We start from the raw sequence: 15,221 nt of genomic DNA on the forward strand, positions 1-15,221 counted from the left end.
GCTGATTTCACTGAGCATAACGTTCCCAAAGCCCATCCCTTCACATGTCACGTGTGTCAGAGTTTCCTTCCCTTCAAGTCTGAATCATGCCCCTCTGGATGTGGCGCCACAGATGTCAACGCACACTTGGATTGTTTCCACCTTCTGGCTCTCGTGAGTAAATAATGCCACTGTGAGCATGCCAGGCAAGTATCTCTTCAAGATCCTGCTTGTCAGCCGGGCACGGTGACTCACTCCTGTAATCCCAACACTTTGGGAGGCCGGGGCGGGCGGATCACCAGAGGTCAGGAGTTCGAGATCAGCCTCCCCAACATGATGAAAACCTGTCTCTACCAAAAATACAAAAATTAGCCGGGCGTGGTGGCACGCACCTGTAATCCCAGCTACTTTGGAGGCTGAGGCAGGAGAATTGCTTGAACCCAGGAGGTGGAGGTTGCGGTAAGCCAAGATTTTGCCACTGCACTCCAGCCGGGGCGACACAGAGAGACTCGGTCTCAAAAAAGAAAAAAAGGCCCTGCTTGCAATTCTTTGGGTGTAAATCCCGAAGTGGAATTCTGCATTGCATCTTATGGGAACTCTAGTTTTATTGACTGATTGATGGAGACAGAGCTTCACTCTATCACCCAGGCTGGAGTGCAGTGGTGTGATCTCAGCTCACTGCAACCTCTGCCTTCTGGCTTCAAGCAATTCTTGCGCCTCAGCCTCCTGAGTAGCTTGGAGAGGTGCACACCACCACGCTTGGCTAATTTTTTGTATCTTTGGTAGAGACCGGGTTTCACCCTGTTGGCCAGGCTGGTCTCAAACTCCTGACCTCTGGTGATCCACCCTCCTCAGCCTCTCAAAGTGCTGGGATTACAGATGTGAGCCACTGCCTGCCCCATCTTGTTTTAACTTTTTGAGGACCCGCCATGCTGGTTCCCACAGAGGCTGCCTCGTCTTCCATTCCCACCAACAGTGTGTGTGTGTAAATGTCTTTGCGGGAGATCAGTACCCCCTGCTTCTCTGCACCTCTCTCCTTTTGCCTCTCTCTCTAGCGTTCTGAATGACCTCCAACTGTCACTCTGACCTATTTGCAGCTCAGGATCCCCAGGGCAGTTGGAGTGATTGCATTTCAGATACTGCACACGGGTGTGCCTGCTGTCTTGCATTTAAAGCTTCCCATTGCTCTTGGGATCAGCCGCAGATCCTTATAGGACTCACCTCCACCCCTCTCCTTAGCCTAACCTGGTTCAGCTGAACAAGGCCACTGGGTTCCACCCTCCAAGGCCCATACTTCCTTCTTTATCACATGCAGTTCCCTGGCTGGGGCACTGCCCTCACAGTCCCACGCCCCTTCCCTCATCAGGCATCCCATAGACCTCAGGGAGGAGCCTCCGACTCTGTTTTCCATTCTCCTCCCGCCCCCAGTCAAGCAGGTACTCTGGTTCCAGCGCATGCTCATAAGTTCCTTGCCTTCCAAACATTTATCTCTGTTTGCATGCACATAGTCAAGACTGAGAGATGAGATTAATACCTATTTCAGCCCCAGATTGGAGCGTGGGTAACGGAAGCTCCCGCCTTAGACAGGTCTAGTCTCCCGTCTACACTTGCATGCCGCCAGGCACCAATCCCTAACTGGATTTACCACAGCTGTGACCTGACTTTACTTTTACTAGGATGTGTCTTTGATTTATGTCTGTAATTCCCCCTCGACTATCAGCTCCACCAGGGTGCGAACTGTGTCTCCTTTCCCACCCTCAATAATTCATAAATGAGGGAAATGTGGAAACTGCACCACCTTTTTAGGGGAACCTGAATTATCGAAGGAGGACCAGGCTACTGAAGTCCTAAAGGGATCCCAAAGAAGCCCACGTTTGCCACTCCCTGTTTTCAGCTAAGATTTCTCTGTAGGGCATTTGTAGCCTTGGTGCCTTGCCTGGGTCTAGAGTTTTGAATGAGTGAATGAAGGGCTCCAAAATGAAAGAGTGGGATAGGCTGGGGGCAGTGGCTTGTGCCTGTAACCCAGCATTTTGGGAGGCTGGGCTGAGGTGGGAGGCTGCTTGAGCCCAGGAGTTGGAGACCAGCCTGGGCAACATAGTGAGACCCCGTCACTATAAAAAACTTAAAAAATTAGCTGAGTGTGGTGTCTCATAGCTGTGATCCCCTACTTGGGAGGCCCAGGTGGGAGAATCACCTGAGCCCAGGAGGTCAAGGCTGCAGTGAGCTATGATTGCGCCACTCGCACTCCAGCCTGGGTGACAGAGACCCTGTCTCAAAAGAAAAAAGAAAAGAAGAAAGAAAAAAAGGGAAGGAAGGGAGGGACGGAGGGAGGGAGAAAGGAAGGAAGGAAGGAAGGAAGGAAGGAAGGAAGGAAGGAAGGAAGGAAAAGAAAGAGAGAGAAAGAGAAAGAAGGGAAGAGAGAGAAAGGAAGAAAGGAAGGGAGGGAGGGAAGGAAGGAAGGAGAGAGAGGGGATCAGGGATTCCAGGATTGATCTCAAGTGGTCTTCAGTTAAGTAGAGTATTAGGACCTTTAATCTAAGGGCTTAAGAATGATCAGTCCTGGCATGGTGGCTCACAGGGTGCTTTGGGAGGCCGAGGCAGATGGATTGCTTGAGGCAAGGAGTTTGAGACCAGCCCGGTCAACACAGCAAGACCCTGTCTCTATGAAAAGTAAAAAAAAGAAAGAAAGAAAATAGCTGGGCATGGTGGTACTTGGGAGGCAGAGGCAGGAGGGTCACTAGAGCACAGGAAGTGGAAGGTGCAGTGAGCTATGATTGTGCCACTGAACTCCAGCCTGGGTGATAGAGCAAGACCCCATCTCAAAACATAAACATATGAATTATATATAATACTCATAATATCTGTGTATGTATGTATCTATCTCACACGTTAGGGTTGGGGGCCTGAGTGGTTGGGCGGGGGAGACTGCTGAGGTCATCCGTCCCTTTCTCCAGTGGCCCAGGCTCAAAACTTTCCGGCTGGGCATTTCAGGGGTCTCCTGTAGCCCCGGATGGAGGAAAGGCGGCTGCCTGCAGCCCCGCAGGCAGGGGGCGAGGCCCGCCGGCCCAGCCAGCCCAGGCCTTGCCCCCGACACCGAGCTGGCGCGCGCCGCGTGGGCTGCGCTGGGCGGGACCGGCGGGCGCGGCGCGCGGGGGACTGGGAGGCTCCGCTCCGCGCCGGCGCGATCTGGCCCGGGTTTCCGCGCCCGCCCCGCGCCCCGGCCTCCCCGCCCCCCGCGCCGCCGCCGCCGCTGCCGCCGCCGCCGGAGGCCGCTCGGAGCCGCGCGAACATGGCCGAAGTCGGCGAGGACAGCGGCGCCCGCGCCCTGCTGGCGCTACGCTCGGCGCCCTGCAGCCCCGTGCTGTGCGCCGCGGCCGCCGCCGCCGCCTTCCCCGCGGCCGCGCCCCCGCCGGCCCCCGCGCAGCCCCAGCCCCCGCCCGGGCCGCCGCCACCGCCGCCGCCGCCGCTGCCTCAGAGCGCGATCGCCGGCGCGGGCTCCTCTGCCGGCTCCTCCGGGGGCTCCTCCGGGGACGCCGCGGGCTCTGGGGGCGCCGGGGACGAGGGCGCGGCGCCCGCCCTAGTGGCCGCGGCGGCCGCCTCGGTGCGGCAGAGCCCGGGGCCGGCGCTGGCGCGGCTGGAGGGCCGCGAGTTCGAGTTCCTCATGCGCCAGCCCAGCGTCACCATCGGCCGCAACTCCTCGCAGGGCTCGGTGGACCTAAGCATGGGCCTGTCCAGCTTCATCTCGCGGCGCCACCTGCAGCTCAGCTTCCAGGAGCCGCACTTCTACCTGCGCTGTCTCGGCAAGAACGGCGTCTTCGTGGACGGGGCCTTCCAGCGGCGCGGCGCGCCCGCCCTGCAGCTGCCCAAGCAGTGAGTGGCCCCCGCGATCCCCGCCACCCGCACCCAGGGCTCACCCCTGACCTCGATCTCTGCAGCCCTCCCCAGGTTGAACCCCTCCTCTCCCCCGTAACCCCCGACCGGCCTGGACTCCATGGTCAACCCCGACCCCCGCCTCCTGGGCCTCTGGGGTCACCACGACCCCGATTCTTGCGGCCCAGGCCTGAGGTTCCCCCTCCACTTTCCGCGGCCTGGATCCCCTGGTCGCTCCCAACCCCCACCGACCTAGACCCCCTGGGGTCAACTCGGACCTCCTGTCTTCTGGACCCCTGTGGTCACCCCCACCCCAATCCCTGCAGCCTGGACTTGGGCATCATGGTCGCCTCCGACCTCCACCGGCCTGGATTCTGGGTTCAACCCCGGCCCACATCTCGCGGGCCCTGGCGTCACGCCTGACGTCAACTCCCACCGGCCTGGGCTCCTGGAGCTACCCCTACCCCAACCCCAACTGGTTGGGCCTCTGAGGTCACCCCTAACCCAGATCCCTGCTGCCCCCCACTCCCACCGGCCTGGACTCCGGGTCATTCCGAACCCCCACCGGCCTGAATCCCTGGGGTCATCTACATCCCCACCCAGTCTAAACACCCGAGGTCAACCCCAATCTCCACTTCCTAGGCACCCCGGGGTCACCCCTGATTGCTAACCCCACAAGCCTGTGCTTGAAGGGCCACTCCCACTCCTGTTCCACCCAGCTGAATCAGTGAGGTCACCCTGGACCCCCACCGGACTTGGCCTTTAGGATCACCATAGCCTGGCCTGTTTCTCAGGACCACCCCCTACCTCCACCAGCCAGAGCCTCGAGTCACCCTAGTGCCTATCCCTGCCGCCCTGGAACCCAGTGTCCATCTTGACCCTGTCTGGCCTGCCCTGGGCCACCCCTACGCCATCCAGTCTGGGTCCTGGGGACCCCAGTGCAGTCACACAAGAGAATGGGAGAGTGTTACTCTGGGAAGTGTGAGGTCCCTAGGAGCTTGGGCTGTGCTGAAGGGGCAGAGGCCCGGTGCGGAGGGGCCAGGACACAAATCCCGGGCCTCAGTTTACCTCACCAGTGAGTACTCCTCAGATGGAGTAGCGGGACCCCAAGCTCCAATTAGATTCCCCCAGGCCCGAGGTCACCGGGGACAGAGAGACCCAGCTGGGCCTGGATGGCTGCCCAGGCCTGTCGTGCCTTTTCTCAGCATCCCAGGGTCACCTCCCACCCATTCCGGTTCCCTCCTTTCCAGCACCCCACCCTCTGCTCTGCCCCGACCTCAAGGTCTGTTGATCAGGAGAAAGCCTGTTTAATTACTCATTTCCTCTGGAGCCACTTTCTTTTTCTATTTAGTGATTGCCTGTAACTCATCACCCATGTTTATATTTCTTCAATGTGGTTCTTGTTCAAGGGTTGTCTGACTGTCTAATTACTCCCTTTTATAAGCGCCTTGAATGGGGTGGGGGAGTGGATTTTTGCTGGGATAATTTCTAGGGCCCAAAGTTTGTATCTGTAAACTTACAAACCTGTGTCTGTTTGGTTACAATTATGATACTGAATAATTTGAAATGCAACATCAACAATGACTCACTCCCACTTAGGGGTGAGAGGGGAAGTATACCTTCAACCATGCTGAAAGGTGTGCATTTTGGTAGAATCAGAACTCCAGAGATAACAAAGTTGCCTCAGTTATTACTCTGCTCTCTCTTTTCCATAACCTACACACTCTCCATTTGGGGCCATTAACGCATTTCCTGGCCAGTCTCCTCTCTGGTAAGAAAATGACAGGTGGGCTCCCCCAGGACCCCCTTAGAGCCATGATTTACAAATGCACCTTTATATAATACAGATTCTCTGAGTGCTTCCATTAAACAGTCTTGTTTTCAGTTTGCCGTCGCAGCGGTGGAAACAGGTACACTCCTGAGTCAGACCCAGCTTTAGTGACTCTTGAAGGAGGCTTTCACGGTATTTTTTTCCTAGCTCAAGGGGAAAAAAATTTGACCTGAGATCGTCACTGAATAGGCCAGTAACAAGTCTGTTATTTATGAAATGTTATCAGTGTATACAGTCCCTGCACATTTATGCTCCAGGGAGCTCGTCTTCTTAGTGGGTACATTACAGGGCATCGTGGCAGAGCTGTCAGGCTAAACAGATGCCCGCTTGCTGACTTGGTGCATTAGATGTGCGTGAAGTGCTCAGCCCACTGTGCCTGTCTGTTTTTATTTGACTTCACCTGCACATGTGAGCAATATCTATGTAGGCAGCAATGTAAAATTTACAAGAACAGAGCAGATGCGCAGAAGGAAGACATTAAATGGATGTCCATGTCCACCCACCTAGAGAAGAGCTCTTTGCTGCTGCTGCTTTTGTTGTTGTTGTTGTTGTCGCTTTGAGATGAAGTCTCTTCTGTTACCCAGGCTAGAGTGCAGTGGCGCAATCTTATCTCATTGCAACCTCTACCTCTGAGATGCAAGTGATTCTTGTGCCTCAGCCTCCTAAGTAGTTGAGATTACAGGCGTGCGCCACCACTTGGCTAATTTTTGTGTTTTTTAGTAGACACAGGGTTTCACCATGTTGGCCAGGCTGGTCGCAAACTCCTGACCTCAAGTGATCTACGTGCCTCAGCCTCCCAAAGTGCTGGGATTACAGGCGTGAGCCAACTCGCCCGACCGTAAAGCTGTTTGCTTCTGAAAGCTGCCAAAGTCTGTCAACAAAAATGTTTAGCAGTTCAAGCAGTTTCACTTTTTTTTTTTTTTTTTGAGACGGAGTCTTGCTCTGTCTCCCAGGCTGGAGCACAGTGGCACAATCTCGGCTCACTGCAAACTCTGCTTCCTGGGTTCAAGCAATTCTCCTGCCTCAGCCTCCCAAGGAGCTGGGACTATAGGCACGCCTGGCTGATTTTTTTTTGTATTTTTAGTAGAAATGGGGTTTCACCATCTTAGCCAGGATGGTCTGGATCTCCTGACCCCGTGATGTGCCTGCCTCAGCCTCCCTAAGTGCTGGGATTACAGGTGTGATTCCCCCACCTCACTTTTTTTTTTTTTGAGACGGAGTTTCACTCTTGTTACCCAGGCTGGAGTGCAATGGCGCGATCTCGGCTCACCGCAACCTCTGCCTCCTGGGTTCAGGCAATTCTCCTGCCTCAGCCTCCTGAGTAGCTGGGATTACAGGCACGTGCCACCATGCCCAGCTAATGTTTTGTATTTTTAGTAGACACGGGGTTTCACCATGTTGACCAAGATGGTCTCGATCTCTCGACCTCGTGATCCACCCGCCTTGGCCTCCCAAAGTGCTGGGCTTACAAGCTTGAGCCACCGCGCCCGGCCTTTTTTTTTTTTTTTTAATTTTAGAAAACTTACTCGTAACTAGTCACATATGTAGAACAGGCTGTCATAAACTTCTTTTTGGTTAAAGATTCTTAAGCCTGGCCAGGTGTGGTGGCTCATGCCTGTAATCCCAGCACTTTGGGAGGCCAAGGTGGGTGGATCACTTGAGGTCAGGAATTCAAGACCACCCTGGCCAATATGGCAAAACTCCATCTCTACGAAAAATACAAAAATTAGCTGGGCATGGCTCATGCCTGTAGCCCAGCTACTTGGGAGACTGAGGCAGAGGTTTCAGTGAGCTGGGATCATGCCACTGCACTCCAGCCTGGGTGACAGAGCAAGACTCCCTCTCAAACAAACAAAAACAAACAAAAAAACCACAATTCTTAACCCCGTTACATTGAAAGTCATTAAGAAATTTTAAGGAATTCAGAGCAAGGAAGTTAGATGAATAAGTTTTTGTCACCCCTGAGTGGGAAATTCATCATCAAATGTCAAGAATTACTGTGTCTGTTTTCTCTTGGGCTTTGGTACCTCTATTGCCATTGCTATTGGAAGTTGTGAATTTCTTTACTGCAAACTACAAATTCTCTTGCTGTGTCGGAGTGTGATTGCCTTGAGCGCGCTTGGATTTGGTGGGAAGTCCATGTCATGTTGGTGCTCACACCATTTTCCAAAGCTATGTCATCCCAGGCCGCCCTCTTCACCTTGGATCAGGTGCATGTAACACACACCCTCTGTACACCTCCCATTCAGGAAGGATGTCAGAATTCACCCCTCTTTGTTACTGAAAGTATGTAATTCAAAATCTTCAATATTCTTAATCACTGGCGGCAGAAAAAAATGGCTTGTGACCCAGCTTAGAGCTGATCTTGGTCCACTGGGTATCTGATGCTGTGTGTGGTGGGTGAGCGTGTCGCCAGAGCTCCCAGGCACAGGAGAGTGTGCATGGATTCTGATCTTGCTTGGTGTTGACTTGGAGGCACTGCCTGGGTCTCTGTGGTAGCGTATCTTCTAAACCGTAAGCTCCCTGTGGCTGGGGCCGATAATTTACGATCTTTCCCCAGAGACCTGGTACAGGCACTGGCTGGCATTAGGTACACAACAACTGAGTTCTGTTTGTCAAGTGAACAAATTAATGGACTAATGAATTTTCAGCTTCCATAGGAGAAAGATAACATCATTGATTTAGCCTGGTGTCCTAAAAGGACCAGTGAGCCTGTCATGGGAGAATTCAGACAGCCTTCTTCCATTATGGGGAGACGGGTGTGAGGTGTGTGTGCACATGTGTGTGTGCTGTCGTCCTTGATGCCACTTAATTTTTTTTTTTATGTAGTGAATGTACCAACTGAATTCTTCTTTTGTTTTTGTTTTTGTTTTGAGACAGTCTCACTCTGTCATCCAGGCGGAGTGCAGGGGCGGGATCTCCGCTCACTGCAACCTCTGCTTCCCGAGTTCAAGCGATTCTCCTGCCTCAGCCTCCCAAGTAACTGGGATTACAGGCGTGTACCATCATGCCTGACTAATTTTTGTATTTTGTTTTTTTTTAGTAGAGACAGGGTTTCACCATGTTGGCCAGGCTGGTCTCAAACTCCTGACCTCAGGGGATCCACTGCCTTGGCCTCCCAAAGTGCTGGGATTACAGGCGTGAGCCATGGCACCCTGCCAATTTTGGCTTGATGCCGCTTAATTTTGAGTTTGAGTTACCCAATTCAGAATTCAAAAAATGTGCTTTATTCATGAACCTAAGAGACCCTGACCATATCCTATACTTGCTCTCCCCTTTTTTTCTGCAGCCTTTTCCCCAGTATTTTTATAGTAAATGTAGATTACTTGAATAATTACAGTGAGAACAAGACTTCTGTTTGTGATAACTTTCAGTGGTAAGAGTCATATGGGCATCTTTTTTTCTTTATACTTTTATGTGTTTTCCATATTGTCTGCAGTGAACATGGTTACTTTTTTTTTTTTTTTTTTTTTTTAATTTTGTAGAGACAGGTTTTGCCATATTGCCCAGATTAGTCTGGAATTCCTGGCCTCAAACGATCCTCTCACCTTGGCCTCCTAAAGTGTTGGAATTACAGGCATGAGCCACCATGCCCAGCTGCTTTTTTTTTTTTTTTTTTTGAGACAGAGTCATACTCTGTTGCCCACGCTGGAGTATAGTGGGCTCACTGCAACCTCCATTTCCTGGGTTCAAGTGATTCTCCTCCTCAGGCTCCCAAGTAGCTGAAATTACAGGCTCATGCCACCACACCCAGCTAATTCTTTGTATTTTTAGTAGAAATGGGTTTCACTTTGTTAGCCAGGATGGTCTCGATCTCCTGATCTCATGATCCACCTTCCTCGGCCTCCCAAACTGCTGGGATTACAGGTTTGAGCCACTGCGCCTGGATACCCGGCTGCTTTTTTTTTTTTTTTTTTTTTTTTGAGACGGAGTTTCGCTCTTGTTACCTGGGCTGGAGTGCAATGGCGCGATCTCGGCTCACCGCAACCTCCACCTCCTGGGTTCAAGCAATTCTCTTGCCTCAGCCTCCTGAGTAGCTGGGATTACAGGCACGTGCCACCATGCCCAGCTAATTTTTTTTTGTATTTTTAGTAGAGACGGGGTTTCACCATGTTGACCAGGATGATCTGGATCTCTCGACCTCGTGATCCACCCGCCTTGGCCTCCCAAAGTGCTGGGATTACAGGCTTGAGCCACCGCGCCCGGCCCCGGCTGCTTTTTAAAAACACACTTTTTTTATCATGGGCGATTTCAAATGTAGAGTAATGAGCTTCCTTCCATGTGCCTGTTGCCGGCGTCAGTAGCTATTGTCTGGTGGCCAGGCTTGTGTTATCTTTACCCCCATTCACCTTTCCCCCTCGTCCCAGTTATTTGGAAGCAAATCACAGATGTCATCTTTCTTTGTCTGTAAATATTTCAACCAAAATTTCTGGAAGATAATTCTTTTTTTACAAGAAACTTAACCACAATGTCATTATCACACCTAAAAAATGAATGATAATTTCTTACTGTCCTCAATCAGTCCGAAGGTTTCTCTTACTGTCTGCATGATTATTTCTTTCTTTCTTTTTTTTTGAAACGGAGTCTCGCTTTGTCGCTCAGGCTGGAGTACGGTCTCGTGATCTCAGCTCACTGCAACCTCCACCTTCCAGGTTCAAGTGATTCTCCTGCCTCAGCCTCTTGAGTAGCTGGGAGTACAGGCATGCCCCATCACACCTGGCTAATTTTTGTATTTATAGTAGAGACGGGGTTTCACCATGTTGGCCAGGCTGGCCTCCAACTCCTGACCTCCAGTGATCTGCCCGCCTCAGCCTCTCAAAGTGCTGGGATTACAGGTGTGAGCCACTGCATCCAGCACCCCCTGCTTTTTTTCTCATAAGGTCATTTGTCCTGTGTAGTTCCCCACACCTGCCTTTAAGATTGGATTCTGTAGCATCCATTCACTATGTCCCTCCCCCTTGTCATTTCTGTACATTGGTTACTAGACCCGGGGATTTGATCAGACTCAGGTGTTTGGTTTGGTTTGGTTTTCCTTTTCTGCCAGAACTGCCTTATAGGTGGTGGCGTGTGCGGAAAATGTCCGGACGTCCGCCATTTGTAACATTAGCAGCTTTCGGTGGTCATTGCCTGGGTCCCTTAATTTGTTCTCACCTGTACTTTTTTTTTTTTTTTTTTTTTGAGATAGAGTTTCACTCTTGTTGCCAAGGCTGGAGTGCAGTGGCACAATCTCGGCTCACTGAAGCCTCTGCCTCCGAAGTTCAAACAGTTCTCCCTCAGCCTCCCGAGTAAGTAGCTGTGATTACAGGTGTCCACCACCACGCCTGGCTAATTTTTGTATTTTTAGTAGAGAGGGGGTTTTGCCATGTTGCCCAGGCCAGTCTTGAACTCCTGACCTCAGGTGATCTGCCCACCTCCGCCTCCCAAAGTGCTGGGATTGCAGATGTGAGCCACTGCACCGAGGCACCTGTACTTTTTTGTGGTTCATTTTAGCTGCCAGCTTCGGATACCTGGCCGGGTTGCCATGCTCCACCTGCTGAGAGGCGTAGTATGAATGGCAGGTGTTACGGATCACAGCCTCTGCACATGTGCCATGAGAAGAAGTAATTAATTGTAACCACCAAAGCATTTTACTACATAAATGTTTTAGCCCCTTTAAAAACATCCGGAGATCGTTTTGTAGTTCATGGGCGGTGTTTTCACACGGTGCGTGAAATGTGCCACCCTGTAACATTGTTACGACATTGGCACGTTACCTGTCTGACCTGAAAAATTAATTAATAAATAAAACATATGGAATCCTGTTTCTCATGGCTATTTCCAACTGGTCACTTGAAGAATATTGAATTAGTTTTATACATTGTATAACCATCATACAGTTCGTTATAGATTGACATGACATTATCTTGAAATTAACTGGAAAGTCACCCAGATATAGGGAAGTCAGTAAGCTTGTGCCCAACGCCCCACTATCTGGCATCAAGGGATGGACACGGCATTCCTCTTCTCTTGGAGTTGTCCCACCCTTGTCACTGCCCTCCCCCATCCCCTTAGGTGACGCAGTGCCTGGGTCATGCTTGGCTTTGTACTTGGGACAAGAGAAGGTGTCAGATCAGTCTCTTTCCAGTGGGTAGATGTGAAAATTCAGGTGTTGCTGACTGTCTTCTCCATATGGAGCTCCGATCAACCTGCAGTGAGAAAGGCAGGGAAGGGCTCTGATTAGAAAGGGTTGTTCTCCTAGTGAAGGAAGCCATGGAGGAGACAAAGGCCTGTCCTGAGACCTGCAGCCCCGGATCTGCACCCAGATCTGCTCCCTGGGGAGGAGCAGATCTGGGTTGCAGGATCTGCTGAAGGAAGGAATGTTCCCATTGGGTAAAACGGAGCCAGGGAGAACGGTTACTTCTGCAGAGGATGGAGGGGAGCTGCTTCCCGGAGCGGGGTGAAGCTTTAGTTTCAGTCAGGTTGTATCTTGATAGTCAAAATACGAAATGCGGCATCTCCGAATAAAGGCTTTATTCTGGTTTTTTGCTAGTTGGCAGTTACTGTGTATCACATATATTTGTTCCAAGCAAGACTGTCAACTTGTTAAAAGTTACTTTAAAAAGGTTTGTGGGCGCGTGGCAAGTACATTGGGTCTGTGTTAAAAATATGAGCCACTTCTAGTATTTGGTTCACGTTGAATTTTTTCAGCTTGCTGCCCATTTAAGAAAACTTATATAGAATGTTAAAAGTCAATCTATGAGAAGGATGTTATCATGTAGTATTATTGAACTGAATTTAGAACATCCGCATGAAAGCCTTTGTCATATTGACGGGGAATAGAGTTTGCGGGTGCTAAAAGTGTAGAACGTAGTGGTGTTCATATTTAGTACTTTTGGAAAAGACGCAGTTATGTTTAAAATTATGTGCTGAAATGAAACTAAAGCATTTGATTTGGAGATAGAGTAATTTACGATTTGCTGTTTTTGCATCTTGTGAATGTCAGAGGATAAACTTGCTAAATTAATGACAACCCAAATTGCAGCAATGCCTCATTTCCATAATTACCCTGCATTTAAAGCATTTCATATTAAAATGAGAGGATTATATAAAATGCTCTTACTTTGATTTCCTGGAAATAGGCCCCTGCATTGTGACTTGTTGGGCCATCTTATAGTTAATTTTCATTGCAACTATTACTTTTCATGAGTTTCTAGTTTCCTGGTAAAATGTTGCTGGGTAATTAGAAAGGATGAAAACAGAATGTGCATGTGAGTGTAGTTGGTGAATTTACAAAGCAAAACCAAGAAGGCGTTCGGCATGCTCCCAGGATTCGAGGAACCAGGGTTTAAGAACTCGCCTCACTCAGGCGCGATGGCTCACGACTGTAATCCCAGCACTTTGGGAGGCTGAAGCAGGCGGATCACAAGGTCAGGAGATCATGACCTTCCCGGCCAACGTGGTGAAACCTCGACTCTACTAAAAATACAAAAATTAGCCAAACGTGGTGGCACGCGCCTGTAATCGCAGCCACTCAGGAGGCTGAGACAGTATGAATCGCTTGAACCTGGGATGCGGAGGTTTCAGTGAGCCAAGATCGAGTCCAGCCTGGCAACTGAGTGAGACTCTGTCTCAAGAAAAAAAAAAAAGAAAAAGAAAAAAGAACTCACCTCATCTGAGACCCATTTCTACAGTGTTGACGATATATGTTTTCTCCTCGGACGCTGTGAAGATGAGTTCGGGCATGACTTGCTTTATTTAAACATAACAGTTCTATCATTAAATCATGCACTGCTTGCAAATGCATAGCTTTTTTCTCCTAAGAATAATTTTCAGGAGATAGACAAACTAATCAATAAACATACAGAATACAGATGGGTTTCTTTTTCTTTTCTTTTTCTTTTTTGAGACAGAGTCTCACTCTGTCTCCCAGGCTGGAGTGCAGTGGTACAATCTGAGCTCACTGCAACCTCTGCCTCCTGGGTTCAAGTGATTCTCCTGCCTCCGCCTCCCGAGTAGCTGGGATTACAGGTGTCCCAGCTAATTTTTGTAATTTTAGTAGAGACGGGGTTTCACCATGGTGGCCAGGCTGGTTTTGAACTCCTGATCTCAAATGATCTGCCCACTCAGCCTCCCAAAGTGCTGGGATTATAGGCATGAGCCACCATGCCTGGTCCAGATGGGGATTTTATACATGATTTGATTAAGAAGAATCTGCATTTAACCTTACTGGAAAAGGTGTGAACTGTCTTTTATCTGTTTCCTCAGAGGATGCTGCACTCTGATTTATGTTGCTGCCGTGCCTGGAAACCTCAATGGCTCCCATGTATCCAGGGGGGTGAGGCCCTGCCCTTTAGCAGAGACCCTGGTATTCTGAAGTTCCTCCCCTGTTTTGTTCCCCTAAGTGTCAAAGAGCATGGTTCTCTTTGGGGGCAGAATGGCTGCTGGACGTTCTCTGCTTAAACCAGCAATTCCCAGATTCGTTTTAGTCTCAGGGCCCTTTTATACTCTGATATTCCTACACACTACTGGGGACCCCAAAGAGCTTTGGTTTATATGGGCTATATCTGTTGATGCTGACCATATTAGAAATTAAAATATACATACTTCTTCATCTGCTCAAAAATAGCAATAACTATCTATCTATCTATCTATATATATATATAATTTTTTTTTTTTTTGAGACAGAGTCTCGCTTTGTTGCCAGGTGCCAGGCTGGAGTGCAGTGGCACGATTTCGGCTCACTGCAACCTCCACCTCCAGGATTCAAGCAGTTCTCCTGCCTCAGCCTCCCGAGTAGCTGGGACTACAGGAGCAGGCCACCACGCCCAGCTAATTTTTTTGTATTTTTAGTAGAGATGGGGTTTCACCATGTTGGCCAGGGTGGTCTTGATCTCTTGACCTCATGATCTGCCCAACTCGGCCTCCCAAAGTGCTGGGATTACAGGCTTGAGCCACCGCACCCGGCCTCAAAAATATTTTTATTTAAAAAAAAAAACACTAAATTATCCCCCTTCAAAAAAATAGACTAAGAGGTTTTTTCGTAGAATCTATAATGTCTGGCTTAATAGAAGGCAGCTGGAATCCATGGCTGCTTCTGCTTTGAGTTGGCTCTGATGTGTGGTTTAGGCTGAAGTACATGGAGACCAGCCAGCCTCCTGCAGATACGTAGTTGGAAAAGGGAATATTTTAGTGGCCTTTTCAGATATTGTGGATGATCCTTGATACCTCACTAAAACCTGACAAGGGATAGTTTCTTTTGCTTGTTTGTTTTGTTTTGAGATGGAGTCTTGCTCTGTCGTTTAGGTTGGAGTGCAGTGGCACCATCTCAGCTTACTGCAACCTCTGCCGCCCGTGTTCAAGCAGTTCTCCTGCCTCAGCCTCCTGAATAGCTGGGATTACAGGCGTGTGCCAGCATGCCTGGCTAATTTTGTATTTTTAGTAGAGATGGGGTTTCATCATGTTAGCCAGGCTGGTCTTAAACTCCTGACTTGAGGTGATCTGCCCACCTTGGCCTCCCAAAGTGCTGGGATTACAGGCATGAGCCATGCTGCTAGCTGGGTAG

General features: G+C 50.0%; 1 protein-coding gene and 1 pseudogene across 1 annotated transcript in view; both read left to right on the top strand.

Annotated features, from left to right (window-relative positions):
- Positions 1-3,253: 3,253 nt before the first annotated feature.
- The window catches only part of FOXK1 (forkhead box K1), a 94,322-nt gene continuing 82,354 nt past the window's right edge, over positions 3,254-15,221 (top strand). The window contains exon 1 of the mRNA XM_039460594.2: positions 3,254-3,849. Within this exon, the coding sequence (XP_039316528.1) occupies positions 3,269-3,849 (581 nt within the window). The 5' untranslated portion in view covers positions 3,254-3,268. The remainder of the gene's footprint in view (positions 3,850-15,221) is intronic.
- LOC120360448 (small nucleolar RNA U13) lies at positions 11,349-11,443 on the top strand (annotated as a pseudogene).

This window comes from Saimiri boliviensis, chromosome 20 (assembly GCF_048565385.1).
Source record: "Saimiri boliviensis isolate mSaiBol1 chromosome 20, mSaiBol1.pri, whole genome shotgun sequence".
Classification (NCBI taxonomy): Eukaryota; Metazoa; Chordata; class Mammalia; order Primates; family Cebidae; genus Saimiri; species Saimiri boliviensis.